General features: G+C 54.0%; 1 protein-coding gene across 4 annotated transcripts in view; it reads right to left on the bottom strand.

Moving 5' to 3' along the window:
* TNS3 (tensin 3) overlaps positions 1 to 16,807 on the bottom strand; it is a 228,205-nt gene that overhangs the window by 60,794 nt on the left and 150,604 nt on the right. For all 4 annotated transcript variants that reach the window (XM_067745699.1, XM_067745698.1, XM_067745696.1 and 1 more), the window contains one exon: positions 11,608 to 12,867. In XM_067745699.1, coding sequence (XP_067601800.1) covers positions 11,608 to 12,867 — 1,260 coding nt within the window. The remainder of the gene's footprint in view (positions 1 to 11,607; positions 12,868 to 16,807) is intronic.

The raw sequence follows: 16,807 nt of genomic DNA, 5'->3' as shown, positions 1-16,807 counted from the left end.
TCCTGGAGAAACGACGAGGGGTGCACGACGCAGCCGCGGCGCCGGGATATGCCCACATGTGCCCACCTCTGCCCGGGAGGAAAGCGGGAAGCAGAGCCCGGCCGCCTCACAACAGCCAGGCGGTGTGCTGTGTCATTTCTGCCGATGAGGAAAATGGGGTCTCGAGTTGAGACCTGCCCCATCCCACACAGCAAGCTACAGACAGGGGTTTGGTGCGCCGCGGAGCCGAACAAAAACCCCCCACTGCACACTCCACTCCCCCAGGGCGGCTTGTCCTCGCCCACCGGTGCCAAGCGAGGGGCGGGTCAGCCAGGAGGTGCCACTGTCCCCTCCCACTTCCAAAGGCCTGCTCAGTGCAGACGGTGGCCCACAGGCCTGGGCGGCGCGGCCCACCCACACAGACGAGTGGTGCTGTCGGCACCTCAGTGATTCATAATGGCTAACGCGGATGATGGAAGGGACACCGGCTGAGATCGGGGACCCTTCCTTCTGCCCATGTGCCAAGGGGCAGTGGACGCCCGCTTTGCTTCTCAAATCCTTCTACCCCTCAAGTGAATTTCAGATTAACAATGGCTTCTTCCTTACGATCTCTGGAAACGACCCCTTTGGCATTTGAGTAAAACCACTGGCTGGGGGTGTAGTTCCCAGAGCAGGTGAGCGCAGAGCAGCCTGGACCAAAGGTAAGAGGAGGCGGGTTTAAAGGCTTTCCTGTCCGAGAATCGAGAATCGTTGGTCTGACGGTGGAAGTGGGGCTGGGCAAAGGGCATGTGACCCCAGGCCCACCCGCTGGCAGACACCGGCTCCCCGGCCCGCTCGGGCAGTCCGCCTCTGGCCAAGCGCGGAGCAGGTCTGCCTCTGTGCCCACTGGACGGTCCGACAGACGTCTCGGGGATGAAATGAGGACTGGTCCAGGCTCGATGAAATAATGCAGCAAAAGCCAGTGCAGGATACAAGCCCACAGCAAGAACCAAATGTGAAAACTGCGCCACCAAACATGCCAGAGGAAGATTCATGCGGTCACTGAAAATCCTGTTTGATGGAATGTGAAGGGAGAAAACATGCTAAAACGTTATGTGAAAAGAGCAGCGTGGAAAAGTGAGCATGTGGCATTCTATCTATGAATTCATTTTGATTTTTAAAAATAAGAAAATGTACCAAAATGTTCACAAGAGTCTGTCTCTGGGTCGTGGAATTCTAGGCACTGTGAAGAGTTTTCTTTTTAAATATCTAATAGGTTGGCCAAAAAGTTCGTTTGGGTTTTTCCGTAAGATGTTACGGGAAACCGGAACGAACTTTTTGGCCCACCCAATATATCTTCTAAAGTGTTCACTAATAATAGGTCTTACTTTTAAAATCAGGAACACAAGATCCAGATCATTTTTAAGAAGAATAAGTTTTCTTTACATTTTGTAGAACTCTGAGTTGACCTCACAGACGTCCCCAAGTCCTTCTCTCCTAGTTCTAATTCTAGTAGAACTAACTCTGTACTAGTACAGGCACCCTCATTTCACTGCACTTTGCAGATACTGTTTTTTACAAATTGAAGGTTTGTGTCAACCCTGCATCACGCAAGTCTATCGGCACCATTTTTCCACGGCATTTGTTCACTTCACGTCTCTGTGTCACATTTTGGTAATTCTCACCATACTTGAAACTTTTTCATTATTATTATATTTGCTATGGTAATTTGTAATCAGTGGTCTATGATATTACTCCTGTAATTACTTTTTTTGTTTTGTATTTTGAAATTAAGGTATGTATACTTGTTTTTTAGACATAATGCTATTGTACACTTAATAGACTACAGTACAGTGTAAACGTAACTTTTATATGCACTGGGAAACCAGAAAAATCTGTCTGAGTCACTTTATTGAGGTGATATTTGCTTTATGACGATGGTCTGGAGGCCAATCTGCAATATGCCTGACGTCTGTGGCCGTATTTAGTCTCTATGTGAAGCTCCACAAACACAAACGTGTTTGGTGTTTGATTAATCTATCATTCTGACAAGTCAGCTGGATCTTCTCATCCGATACAGAGACAATCCTATGGGAGGTGGCTTTCTGCACCAATAAGCTCAGAGGAGCTGTACAAGTTACCTTAATTTAAAGAGAGAAGGACTAGGGTGTCCGCGAGGTTGGGACGTGAGCACCGCTGGGTGGGGGCCCCCACCCCTCGGGTCATCCAACAATGGCCGGATGCAGGCTGCCCACCCTCCCAAGGGAGGGCCTTGATTCCATTTCACTCGACGAGTTGAACTGTATTCAAGAATCCACTCCATAAATCCGGCCATGACCATATTTCTCCTTCTCAGTAGAGAAATCAGATCCAAGAAAAGAGGAAACGGGAGATTGAATGAAAGCAGGAAAGAGTCGCTGCACTAAAGCCCTGTGCCTGTGCCGGCTGGGACCCTGCAGGTGGCTCGGCAAACTGCCCCCTCCCACGGGCCTTCCTCAGGCAAAGGGCAGCTGGAGCCGGTGCCCCTGCCCCTGCCCTGCTCGGCCCAGGTGCGGCCACTAGAAAACGCCCCAGGACACCACCGCCCTCCAAGTCACAGAAGCAGTAGGGTTCGGTGCAGAAACCGTGGCAACCTAGGACCACAGAGTTACCAACAATCTCCAGTGACCCGCACGTCCCCGCACGAGCCCCGCTCACATTCTCGGCCGCGGTGCCCGTGGAGGGTCGGTGTGGGAGCAGCTCTTCCTGTACAGAATGCTGCCTTCCAGTCTCGTGCTCGGGGTCTGCTTTTTTCCGCCAACACGTGGCATTGTGACGTGGTCTGCAATGGCCACACAACCAGACACGGCCCACTCCTGGCCAGTCCCTACGCTGGTCTTCGGACCTCTCTCCTTTCCTCCTGTCACCGGAACGATGCACTTCAGGCCTCGGCACCCACCTACCCAGGCTGGAAAGGGGGGCAGGTGTCCCCAGGTGTTCCCCTCACTGCCACTCCCAAAGACCTGAAAATCTCAGCATTTTAACAATTCACTTTACTCACAGGTGGAGCTGGGGTCAAGGACACGTGCTGGGCCTGAGGGCATCCGGCTTTTCCAGGCACTGCCTTAGCCCAAGCCAGGCTTGGGGGGTGGGGCTGAGCTTCCCTATGGGACGTAGGAGCTCGCTGAGCCTGAGAGACAAGCAAGGCTTGCTCGTCCAGTCATTCAGGCCACTCGTAGGGATGGAGCCCTGCTGAGATCGGGGTCGGGTACTGCAACCTTACACGGGCCACCACAAGAAAGTGGCATGGGGTCAGTGCGGGAAAGTTCGGGGGTGCTGAGGACAGAGCAGGAGGGCCAGTCCTCATACAGGGGCACCCGGATGCCCCCACTAAGCCCTGGAGACGTGGGGTTTTCAGGCCAAGACTGCGGGGTGCCCGTCAAGCACTCAGCACCTAGCACTGAATCCAGCCTAATTCGGGAGGTGGGTGGCATTGTGTTCACCAATTTACCCCTGATCCAACAGAGGTGCAAGCGGCGACTTTCTCGGACGACTAGAAAACTGTAAAAATACTAGAAAACTGGATTTTACAAAGCCAGGAGCCCCTTGGCTACTCTGCACCGAAATACAGTGAACTCCCAATTATGTAACAGAGTGCAGACACATGGTCGTAGGTAACTCAGAGCACACCTGTATTTTCCTTGCGCTGTGCTAGGGCATATTCAGATTTATCCGGTCGACTATCTGATCCTACTTAAAGAGGAACTTGAGAAGCAGTGAGGCAGGGTCACAGCACCCACTCTGCCTGCCCAAATAAAGCTTGCACCTGCAGCAGGGCCAGCACAGGGAGTCACTGCCCAGACCTCTGGCACAGGATACCCGCCTGTCCTTGAAGCTCTACAGCAGGGGGAAGTTCTCCTGCCTCACCAAACAGTGGGTCAGCCTCCAGGTGATTGGGACACAGGCCCAGGATGAAACACAAATGTGAAACAGTGATTCTCAAACGGGGCCGCACACCAGAATCACACTAAAAATGCGACTCTCGGGCCTCACCCCTTACCTGTGAAGTCACAACCCGCGGGAGTGAGGCCCAGGCGTCAGCATTTTTTTTAAACTCCCACGTTTCCAATACACAGACAAGCTCGAGAACCAGGGCTGGTCTCAACCCTGGATTCACACTGGAGTTACACAAGTGGGGAGCATTTAGAAGAATTCTGACGCCCCGAGCCACGACCCAGGCCAATTCAACCAGGCCTTTCGGAGGCGGAAGCTGCGTGGACACTCTCAGCACCTGCGTTTTGTCAAGTTCCCAGGTGAGTGCACTGTGCAGCCAGGCGGCAAACGCCTGCTCTGACAAGCAGGTGGAAACTCATGAGCTCCTAGAACATGACCTTCACCTTCTATCTGGGCCACTGCAAGCTGAAGCACCCTTAAGCTATTTATTTATCTTTATACGATTGTATAAGAATGAAGCCTGCATCATCAAGGCTTGCACGGATGGGTTCTGGAAACTTCCTCGAATTCCCAGGAGCAAAAACAATCACCAAGGATTCATTTGGATTACTTGGCTCCAGAGTTAGTCTGAGGCCTCCTGACTTCAGCTCATTCAAATAAACATGTGCATCCTCTAGAGAGAGAGTGGAAAACGGAAAACGACAACAAAAAGCCCAAACACTCTTCCCAGCTTAAATGTTCCCAGGATGACTTAAGGAGATTTTCCTCCCTTAAGCTGAAATAGGGATTGATTCACCGGCAGGGTATATTCTTGAAGAGCTGGGTGACGTCTGTTGGAAATCCCTAGTCAGAGTGCAGAATGATGTTGAAGACCTCGGCAGGAGCAGTGGTTCTGGGGTGCCCTCTCTGACCCGACCGACCCCAGAGCCTTAGGAAAGCGTACAGGAACGAGAGCGGGCTCCAGCAAAAGCACACCAAGAGGCCGAGTAAAAGAGCCTACCTTTTGGGTTTCCCTGGTGGCGCAGTGGTTGAGAGTCCGCCTGCCGATGCAGGGGATGCAGGTTCGTGCCCCGGTCCGGGAAGATCCCACGTGCCGCGGAGCGGCTGGGCCCGTGAGCCATGGCCGCTGAGCCTGCGCGTCCGGAGCCTGTGCTCCGCAATGGGAGGGGCTGCAGCAGTGAGAGGCCCGCGTACCGCGCAAAAAAAAAAAAAAAAAAAAAAAAAGCCTACCTTTTGGATTGCAAAAGTGAAAACCCTTTCCACTGGGGAACTCCAAAGTGCTTGGTTAGGTGGTAGCATTTCCTCTAGAATGACATATTTAAAAGGAAATGATTGTGTCCAAAAAGCTAGGAAGGATACCCTTCTACTATAAGAAATTTCAGGAATACGCTCATGGTTTTTTTTGTTTGTTTGTTTACATGGGTAAACAAACATAGGGTGTTACATAGGTTTTTTTAAATTATGTATTTAAGTAGTTTGCATCAGCTATGACTGATTTCAGGGTAGTGAAGATGGCATCAGAAAACAGATGTTCTAAGAACAGGACCGTGGGCTTGAGGGGTTGAGAACCACAGCTGCAGGCTGGCCCAGGCAGTTCAGAGCAGGCAGGAGAGGCCACAACTCCAGGCCTTTCAGGGACGTCGGAAGACGTCCGTCAAGGTGACCACATGGGGCACCCGAATCTGCCTGTTTGTGTGGTGAGGGTCACTGCAGCGAAAGGAACTGATTCATCAACTCTCAGATTTATAATGTGCCTTTTTTTAAAAAATTTGTTGATTTGTATTTATTTTTGGCTGCACTGGGTCTTCATTGCTGCTGCACGGGTTTTCTCTAGTTGCGGCGAGCAGGGGCTACTCTTCGTTGCGGTGCGCGGGCTTCTCACTGCGGTGGCTTCTCTTGTTGCGGAGCACGGGCTCCAGGCGTGAGGGCTCAGTAGTTATGGCACACGGGCTTAGATGCTCCGCGGCATGTGGGATCTTCCCGGACCAGGGCACGAACCTGTGTCCCCTGCATTGGCAGGCAGATTCTTAACCACTGCGCCACCAGGGAAGCCCCTTTAACATATAATTTAAACTGACAGGCTTTCCACTATCAATTACTGAAAGTTGATATATTGTGAATTTCCTTCAGCATAAATGAGCTCTCTGCCAGGAGCACTCATGCAGGGATGTCTGTCTGTCTGCAGAAGCACATGGGGAGCCCTGGCACAGTGTCCTAGTGCCATCTGCAAGCAGAACACGGGGTCTGCCAGGGTCCGACAATTGTGGGTTGGGGGTTGATGTACCATGAATAAAATATTTTGACAACAGGAAACAAGGAGCCCATAGGTATGAGGAGAACAGAGCTGGCTTCCTGCCATCCATGGATTCATAAACTTCACAGATTGAGTCATTTCTTTTGTTGCTTGGGTACTATCAGTTGAAATCTCCCCTCATTTAAACAATGTGATCCAAGAAACCCACCGTTGAGCAGGGCTGCAGTGCAGCTGGGCGACCTGGGGGCTGGGGCGGCATGAGGCCACAGCAGCGCTCAGACGGGCTGTGGCTGAAGCACGGTCTGGTGTCAGCCCAGAGCAGGGGAGCTGCAGAGGTGCTGAGCGCCTACGGGGAGTGAAACGCCACCACATCTCAACCCATTTTACAAGGTCTCCCAGGGCTTTCTGAGACCCCACCTCTGAGGGGCCACTCTCGCCTCTGGGTGGGGACTGGCTCCCTACACTGCCCATGATAAACCTCGCTAAGGTCCCCGTGCCAATTCAGCAGAGACACATGGGTCTTTGGAGGGTCACCTGCATTTCCACCAACACCAGATCCCCTCTATTTACAAACATTCCACATGTCAGGAAACAAAATGAGTAAGTCACTGGCACTGCCCTCCAGGGGTTTTGATCTGGTGGCAAAAACTGAGTTTAGTGGAATAAGGGCTCAGCCATGAGATGCATAGTGAGACAGATGGACGCTGTTTACACATTATAGTGGGCATGTAGGTCAGGCGTGATGCAGACAAGCTTCAACACAGCGCCTAGAACAGGGCAGGAGCTGTGTGGCAGTGGTCACTATCATCTTTACCATCACCATCACCACCATCATCATCATCACCACCACCATCACCATCACCACCATCATCACCATCACCACCATCATCACCACCACCACCATCATCATGACCATGACCACCATCATCATCATCATCATCACCACCACCACCATCATCATCATCACCATCACCCTCACCACCATCATCACCATCACCACCATCACCGCCATCATCACCATCATCACCACCATCATCATCACCATCACCATCACCACCATCATCATCACCATGACCACCATCATCATCATCACCATGACCACCATCACCACCATCACCACCGCCATCATCATCACCATCACCCTCACCACCATCATCACCATCACCACCATCATCATCATCACCATCACCCTCACCACCATCATCACCATCACCACCATCACCGCCATCATCACCATCACCACCATCACCACCATCATCATCACCATCACCATCACCATCACCACCATCATCATCACCATGACCACCATCATCATCATCACCATGACCACCATCACCACCATCACCACCGCCATCATCATCACCATCACCCTCACCACCATCATCACCATCACCACCACCATCATCACCATCACCACCATCACCACCATCATCACCATCACCACCATCACCATCATCATCACCATCACCACCATCATCACCATCACCACCATCACCACCATCATCATCATCACCATCACCATCACCCTCACCACCATCATCACCATCACCACCATCATTATCCCTACCACCACCACCATCCTCACCAGTATTATTATTGTGCTGATAGCAAGCAGACTTTCTCAGAAGATGCTTAGCCTTCACAAATAATTTTCATCTCAGAAATAACCAGAGCCACAGTGGGCATGCTGCTGCCTGCAGAGCTGGTGCAACGGGAGCTGTGCAGGACATGCAGCAGGCCCCAGAAGGAGCTCCAGGTAATACCATTCCCAACTCTCCACCACCAGATAAGTGGTGGTCTTTCTCATAGTCAGGACATGATCTGCAAAGAGTGAAGGATTTCAGTAACTTCAGGGTGCTGAGGTCTCTGCGACACACCTTTATTTACAGCCAGAATTAAGACACTGTGCAGCAGTCAGCATCTGGGGGCAAGATGCAAGGCAGGCCAGGGAGGGTCTCCCGTAGAAGATACAGCGTCTTGGAACTTTCCGGCCTACTTCCCATTTGTGTGCAAGACGTGAGGCCACTCTGGCCAGATACTGCCCCACATCAATAGGGCTGAGCCTCAGGCACACAGACATGGGACAATGCATCTGGGGCATGACAGCCACCATCCTGGGAATGTCATGGAGCCTTTCAGATTCATCGTCCCCTTCCTACTCAGCACGGCAGAACCGAGAGCCACATGTGGACCAGCTCAGCTCGGCAGCCCTGGCCTCCCCCACCTAGGGGATGGATGTGTGACATCTTCCAAGCACAGGGTTCCAGCATCCCCAAACCTTCTGGAATGTTCCACAACTCAGAATCAGTTGGTTAGTGGTACACTTTTATGACTTTCCATGCCATCCAGTGATTTTTTTTTTCTGCTGCTGGCTGATCTAGCTTTTTGCAACCTAGAGGTGTAAATACTGACATTTAAATATTAAAATCAAATGGGCTCCAGTGTCCTCTATACCAGCCAGGGAGGGAAGGAAGTTCTCTCTCCACCTCAATTCAAGTGGCCGAAAGCTACAGACATGCACATTCTTTTGATGGGATTTCTATCGATACAAGATGTCCCGGAATGAGAGCCAGAAGTCTGCATGCAGGCTGTTCTGAGAACCCTTTACACCGTCCAGATCCTTTTCATCAACGTAGTGCAAGTCTCAAAGGCACTACACTTCCCGGCTTGGCACTCTCCTAAAACAGGAGCTGACTCTGGAGTTGAAAGCCAAGCTCCGGGTCAGAAGGCCAGTCCTCGTGCTGTGAGCTATGAGCTGCCCCGCCGGCAGGTGCTCATCGCTGCTCAGGCCTCCTACCAGAAGCTCACGTGCAAATTTCAGAAAGGTGTCAGAAGATTAGCACACACATTGCTTATACCTAATCCACTGACATCACCATAGTTTTAAAAGTATAAAAGAAAACCGGCAAAAGCCCGAGGTTCCTATCAAACATGAATGGATTAATAAACACTCTAATTGAATTTGCATAATTAATAACCTAACGTGCTGAATTTTACGGGTCTGTTGAAATATTCGAGTCCTTTAGTTTAAAAAATGTCATTATTTTTATAAGACAAGGAACTAGAAAAGATCTAAAATTAATATTCCAATAATTACAGCGATGAGTTTATCAGGTAATTTAAGAATAGCTAACGAAAGGGTGGAGGAAATGAAGAGACTTTCTAACATCCCAGGCTCTATGTTTTATTGCTACAAGAATAAAGGAGAAGTTGTCACTAGGGACTGAGTTCCATCAACTGGAAAACAAATGAACTAAAGGAGGCTGTCAGACTGTAACCTGAGCCTTGGAATCCTTTTCCCCCTATACACTCAGCTGCCTCCAACTGCTTCCAAATCTCAAAGGAGGTTTTAATCCAAAAAAAAGGTTTCTGGTTTTAATTTTTCCAAGCAATTTCTTTTAAGTAGGTTTGGTGAGATAAGAGACAGGGTGAAGATAGCTTTGTTCCCAATGAAACCTTTTTTTTTTTTTTTTTTAAAGAAGACGTTGGGGGTAGGAGTTTATAAACTTATTTATTTATTTTTGCTGTGTTGGGTCTTCGTTTCTGTGCGAGGGCTTTCTCTAGTTGTGGCAAGCGGGGGCCACTCTTCATCGCGGTGCGCGGGCCTCTCACTATCACGGCCTCTCTTGTTGCGGAGCACAGGCTTCAGACGCACAGGCTCAGTAGCTGTGGCTCACGGGCCCGGTCGCTCTGCGGTATGTGGGAATCTCCCAGACCAGGGCTCGAACCCGTGTCCCCGGCATTAGCAGGCAGATTCTCAACCACTGCACCACCAGGGAAGCCCCTGAAACCTTTTTTAAACTCAGCATCTCCTGAATGTGTCTGATTCCATGAATTCATACATCCAAATCCTTCCAACTATTTAGATGCTGCTATTACTACCGTTGTCCTACGGCTACAGGGTAAAGTCTGATAATCTACTCCCAGGAGGCTCTTCCAGCTCCGTCGAGCTCCAAGTTACTTACACCCAGGGGCACAGGTACTCCGGGAAGAGGGGATGCCACACACTTATGATCCAGGTACCCTACAGGGGCGTGCGGACCAGCATGTCCTGCACTTCCACCAGCCGGGTACGTGATAGGGTTTCTTTTAACAGAGAGAGCGAACAGAAATTCAGAGACTACATCCTTAACCCAAAGCCACACAGTCAGCCAAATGCACAGCTAAGCAGGACCAAGGTCTGCAAAGCTCAGGTAACCCAGGCCATCTGGACCCCGGAGGTGGGGGGGGGGGGTCTGAAATCCACTCCATCTGACTGCAAAGTGGGCAGGGCCTCTGGGTGCAGCCACAGGGGCTGAATCCTGCTCTACTGCGAATGACCTATGTGACCTTGGGCAGGCCACTTCCTGACACCTCTGGAAACTCAACTGTAAGACAGGATCCGCCCCTGTAGCCGAGGGGCCTAAGAAGATGAAAGAGCCCCGAGAACAATGCCTGTGGGAAGAGCGGCACCCCTGCCCCATCATTATCCTGGCTTGGCACTCAGGGTCAGACCCGGGAGTAGGGGGAGGCGACAGAGCTCTGTCACCCCTCCTGTCTTTACTTTTAGGGAACAGCTGCTGCCCCAGAGGTGGACGCACGCCAACACGCCGACGCGGGAGGGCCTGGCCTCACTCTCAGCCCCGAGGTGACCTCTGGGTCCTTGCAGCGCCACACCTTCCCCAGACCCCAGCAGGCTTGGATGTCTGCCTTGGCCCCATCCGCCTCCTCTGTGTGGAAGCTTCTAGATGGACACTCCATTCCTTGACCCGGACACCCCACCTCTGTCCCAGTGCCCCCGGCCTGCGGGGCACCCTCCCAGGCCGCCCTGGCCAGCTCTCCGGGGCCCACAGCCTCTGCTTCACCAACGTGGAGAGCCTGTCACAGGCCGGATCCCAACTCCCTGCCCCACGTCCACTCAGCCGTACACCCAGAGGCCACCTCTGTCCGCCACAGCTACCCCCAGCCTTCCCGGGTCTCGCAGGTGGGCAGGAAGGCCTGGCCCTGGTCTTGCACAGCCGTGCCCTAAGGGGGAGAGCCTGCACAGTGCCCACCTCCTACCCAGGACAGCCCCCAGAGCTGCAGGGTGCCCACAGGGATGCCCTCAGGGCCCGCGACCCTGCAGCCGGGCCTGGTGGCCGGGATTCCCGCCGCGCCTCTCGGCCCCGACTCTCCGGAACCTGCCCCTCTGGCATCCCTGCCACTGCCCGCCTCCAGCCACCCCCATGGCCCTGGCTCTCCAGCTCGCAGGCTGCTGCCCCACGGACAGCCTTCCCGTCCCCTGCGTGGCCAGCCAGGAGACATCTTCGGTACCTGGAGTGCACGGTTACCTGCCTGTCCCCATGAGGCTGTGCCCAGGGCCCCAACCGTCCTCCTCATTCCCCTCCCCCGGACCCTGCGTCGAGCCCGGCGCTCTTCCATGAATCCCCATTCTGCAAAACCCAGACCCGGGCAAGCATGCATCCCACGGAACAGCGGCTCACCTTGCCTCGCGGGGGCCCTGCCAGGGCCTTCTCCCGTGTCCTGCAGGCGGCCACTCGCCCGCAGCCCACCTCCCACACCGTCTGGGGCTGCGGGGCCGTTGGCCTGGCTACCCAGCATGTTCACGTGGGTGGGGATGGGCTCAAAGGTGGGGTCCAGCTCCAAGATCAGCCTGTTGAGCTGCTCGATGGACTGGTCGATGTCCAGGGTGGGTGAGCCAGGGGAAGGGTCTGTGCTCAGCTCCGGGCCAGTACCATTCACGACTCTGACATCTGGAATCCTGGGTTTGAGCGCTGCTTTGCCGGGAGGGGGTCTCTGCGTGTCGGGGGGATGTGGCCCGGGGCCTATGCCCCTCTGGACGGCCACTCTGCTGCTGGTCCCCCGGGTAGGGGTGAGCGGGACCCTAGGCTGGGTCTGCGCCAGGCCGGAACCGTCAGCGGTGCCGCGGCCGCCGAGCCTGGCCTCCCCGTCGGGGGTGAAGCCGTACTGGTGAGCGGCCACCATCTGCTGCTGGCGCACCCAGGTCTGCGTGGAGTAGCTGCTCTGCCCGTAGGCCTGCGTCGGGGCGGGCACGGAGGGCTTCCTGAGCACAGGCTGCGGCGGCTTGGGCTCGCGGCTCCCGAAAGCCTGCTCGCGCTCGTACGGGGGCTCCACGGCGAGGCCCAGATCGGGGGCAAGAGCGCCGTGCTGATCGTCGCCAGCGGCGCTGCTGCATCCATCAGACAGGAGGGAGTTCTGGCTGCTCTGGTGGCAGGTGAAGGGGCCCAGGTGGGCTGACTGGTGGCCCTCGGAGGAGGAGAGGGTCCCGATGCTGTCCACACTGTGCAGGTCGTGGCTGGGCATCTCGTCGTCCAGGATGTCCGTCTCTCGGTCCTTGGGGGTGCTGTCTCCGTTCACGTGGACCTGGGCCGGTACGACGTGGCGGGTCCCGCTGTACTTGCTGCAAGCATCACTCATGTCCTTGAGGGGGCTTCCAGAATCTTCGAGACCAAAGCCACTGAGCAGCTGATCCAGCTCGGCCTTTTCTTGGGGGCTCAGGCCCCTCTTGGGTCCCGGAGCCAGGTGCTCCTCGGTCCTGTCGGTCCTCACCGAGGCCGTGGAGTGGCCCGAGTCACTGCTGACAGACAGGGTGTGGTCGCTGTGGTCTGGGCTGCTGGCGGCCGGGACAGCGGGGGACCCACCTGGGACACTGGGATCCGAGGTGCTCTTCTTTCCCACCTTGGCATAAAGGCTGCCATCCACAGGGCCCTGCGTGTGCACCACTGGTGGGGAGAAAAGGAGAGACGGAGAGATGGACTGTAAGTCAAGGACGGAAAGGGGCTTCGCACTCTTGGAACAGGCCTATATTTCTGTCGGAACAAATAAACGGATTCACAGCAGACAACTTAGAACAATCAGGGCCAAAGATGCCTCTAGGGTCCCCCAATTCTACACACACTCCTGCGAAGCAAACGCCAACGAAAAACACTGAATAATCAAACATTTTCAGGCCCTGAATTGCTTCTACATTTTTATGCAAAGAGAACGGTCATTTAGAGAACCTCTGGGCCTCTCCACACTGGACTCGTCTTGCCTCGAGGGCTCACTGTTGATGGCGTCCTTAGTTTGAAAGCTGAACACGGCGCTGCCCACAAATCTCTAAGACTCAAGGATGGGTGGCGCCTGTGACAGGAGAGAGCTTCTGTCAGCATCTATGAAGCGGCCTCCAGGGATGCAGGTGACAGTCCTTGGGAAGCGGGACATCTGATTTAGGAGCCTGCCGTCCTCAACCTTCTGAGATCCTCTGAAACCTAAATATGCGACTCAACGAAAAGAGAAAACACAGGACTCGTCCCAGCCCTGCCTCCCCGTTAGGGCAGCATCTCTGGGCCAAGGAGGTGCTGATAAAGACACGGCAGGACCTCAGAACACAGAAGGGGAAGCACTGATCTCCACGCGTCAGGACGGCCGAGAAAACAAAATGAGGCCTCAGAGGCAGACGGGAAGAGCGCTCCTATTAGTCCTGGCTGCGGCAGTCACCACTCCCTGGCTCACAGCAAAGAGCCGGGAGGGCACCCAACAGCACAAGAGAGCTTGAGGTCAGCACCTCCCTCCCGCTCCATCCTCCTCTGCCTCCCTGTTTGCCCAACTGTGAAATTGCCGGCATACCACCACAATAACGGAGCTGCAGAGGGCTTGACCCACGCTGTCTGGGGTCCTGGGAGCCACTGCATGCCGGCAGCAACCGGGCCTGGAGCCGCTCTGGAGGGACCCGGCTCGGCTCTGGCCCTGGTGGGCTGCGTGCACTCCACCATCAGCAGCTTCCGGCTTTTTTAAAAAAACACCGGGGTGACACGCCAGGACAGAGATCTGTGGGGTATCTGGGGGTGCTGTGCTGAGAGCACATGCGAGCCTGGCTTCCTTCTTATCTCAACTGTGCCCGAGAGGAAGAAGCGGGGCTAGAAGTGATGGGGGATGGCAAACAAACACCGGAGTGCAGGCCGGTATGAACCTCAGCGACCCTCACCTTAACGCAGCGCCTGGTGGGGAGGGCTGGGGGGAGAAATGATACATAAAATACGGTAAATAAACCAAGTCTTCAAGGCAGGCAACTGGTGACGTGAGCATCTAAGTCAGAGGCAGGAGCTGGATGCAGCTGCGGGATAATTGGGGCAGGTGTCAATGACAGCTGGTGACCACAGAGCACCTATCACGGGGTGTGCACTCAGCACATTTCCTCTAACCTTCTAGCATATTCCCCTTCTAAAGAAAAAGAATTGATGCTGAAAGAGCATCAGTAACTTGCCCAAGGTCAAGGGGAAGCCCAGGTGGGACCAGAACCCATGCTCTCTGGCTCTGCAGCCTGGGAGCCCTTGGCTGCCCGGGGCCCTGCTCACAAAGAGGTAGCACTCGGTCATGATGCTCTGCGTGGGGTCAGCGAGTGACCCAAAGGTGCCGGGGGAGGACCTGCTGCACCCAGCTTTGCACACAAGGACCGCGGAATGAGCGCCCCCAAGTTACAGGGCACCTGCAAACGTCACCCCTACAACCGTGGAAGTGCAGAATCAACCCATGTGTGAGCCACTAGGTCATCACGCTTAGGACGCTGCTGGGCTCACGCAGAACGGCCCGTGGGTGAAGCGGGAGCTGGAGCGTCAAACAGACACCAGTTCAAGTCCTGGCTCTACCCCAGCCCGGTCTGGGGCCACCAACCCTGTGTCGGCCCAGCTGCACAACAAGGGTTTGGCTGTGCTCTACATGAAGCTCAAACACGGGCACTGAAAGTCACAGCACACAGATGAGTGTCCTTCTAGCCCTTCTAGCCTTCTAACGTGGCTTCTGTGGGAGACCCTCTGTGGCCAGGAAAACTCAACTAAGGCAAGACCTGGGGAACCAGGTGTTTCCCTTCTATTCTGCAGAGAGAGCAGGAGAGCACACTCCCCTCTGTAAGAATCCCAGTCCCACCAGAGCGGAGGGGAGGCCAGGCCAGACGACCAGCACACAGCCAGCCAGTGGGGATTTCTAGAAACAGATGTCCATGCGTCCATGACTCAAGTCCTTCTCCCTGAATCTAAATGAAAACGGACTGGCGCAATGAGTTAAGGGGAAACAAGGAAGCCAAGAAGCAGCTGTACAAAGATTCTTCTGATTTAAATTCACGCAGTGCCCGTTAATCATTTTGAGTAGAACCCCGTGGCGACCCCACGTGAGGGACAGTCCATAGGGCCTGCAGGAAACGGAACAGGACATTTCCCCTTGGCTGCGAGCTACGAGTAATCCCATTCTTATTATTTTTATTAGCAGCAGAAATCTTAAAATGATAATAAACGCATTAAAAAACAGCCCGCTTGCCACGGACTAAACACTGGCTCTGTGCGAGGCCGGGCGCTGGGCACTTCGGCCTTGGTCTCATGGGCTCTCAGAGCTGCTCGGGGTGGGGGGGGTGGCGAGACACCACCGCAGACCCTTTGCTAAACGCCCTACCACACACACGGGTGACTGTCTATGTCAGAAAATGTCCGGTAAATGATATATCTATAGGAAAAGGATACGAACCATCTCCGAGAATCCTCAAAGTCAGACTCGCCCAAACTTCTGAATCACTTTGTAGGAGCTCAAATCTTCCCAAAGGCACAGGGCCTCTGGGGGACTGTCCAGGGGCCTCCAGAGACACCCTACTGCACCCATGCTTTGTGATCCCGGGGAGTGTGGGAGTCAGACTTGGGGTGAGGAGGAAAAGGGGCCTCCAGTACCCGCTGTCGCTGCCCTGCACTCTGTGCAAAAGGACTCGGACTGAGTTTCCCTGCACCCGGAGATGGACTCCTGTTCTGCATTTACTCTGTACTTTCCTGGTCAGGACATTTAGACTGTTCGATCCCCTGATTCTTCCCTTATAAAAGGGAATAATTAGTCTTATCTTTCAATGCACTTATAAGAATTAGAGAACATATATAAAGAACCCAGGACCTAGGCTCCTGAGATGGGTAGCCATAATTATCTTTTTTTTTAATTTTATGTATTTATTTATTTTATTTTTGGCTGCGTTGGGTCTTTGTTGCTGCGCGCGGGCTTTCTCTAGTTGCAGTGAGCGGGGGCTACTCTTCGTTGCAGTACACGGGCTTCTCATTGCGGTGGCTTCTCTTGCTGCGGAGCACGGGCTCTAGGCAAGTGGGCTTCAGTAGTTGTGGCTCGCAGGCTCTAGAGCGCAGGCTCAGTAGTTGCGGCGCATGGGCTCAGTTGCTCCGCGACATGTGGGATCTTCCCGAACCAGGGCTCAAACCCGTGTCCCCTGCACTGGCAGGCGGATTCTTAACCACTGCGCCACCAGGGAAGTCCTGAGGGTAGCCATAATTATTAAAAGCCCCTTCCAAGGTGGACAAGGCCTGGCATTCCCTGGCTGTGCTCATTTCTTCCCTGTCCACCTTGCTGCTCCCAGACCACAGCAGGCACTCCCCTGCCCCAGGGCCTTTGCTCGTGCCGTTCTCTGCCTGCTGGGTGTTTGTCTGTGGCACACACCTACCTTCAGACCTACTGCAGACTGTCTCCCCCACAAGAATGTGGGCTCCAGGAGGGCAGGGTTTGTTTTTTGCTCCCTGTGGTGTCCCCAGCATTAGGAACCAGCCCCTGGCACCCAGTGGGCAGCGAGTACTGACAGACTGAATGCTCTGGCTTGTTCTCACAGGACAAAGCCTGGGGAGCTATTTTGGAAAGATGTTCAGCTGC

This window comes from Pseudorca crassidens, chromosome 8 (assembly GCF_039906515.1).
Source record: "Pseudorca crassidens isolate mPseCra1 chromosome 8, mPseCra1.hap1, whole genome shotgun sequence".
NCBI classification, from domain to species: domain Eukaryota; kingdom Metazoa; phylum Chordata; class Mammalia; order Artiodactyla; family Delphinidae; genus Pseudorca; species Pseudorca crassidens.
Note: the sequence above shows the minus strand (reverse complement) of the source record. Positions and strands in the feature narration are given on the sequence as shown.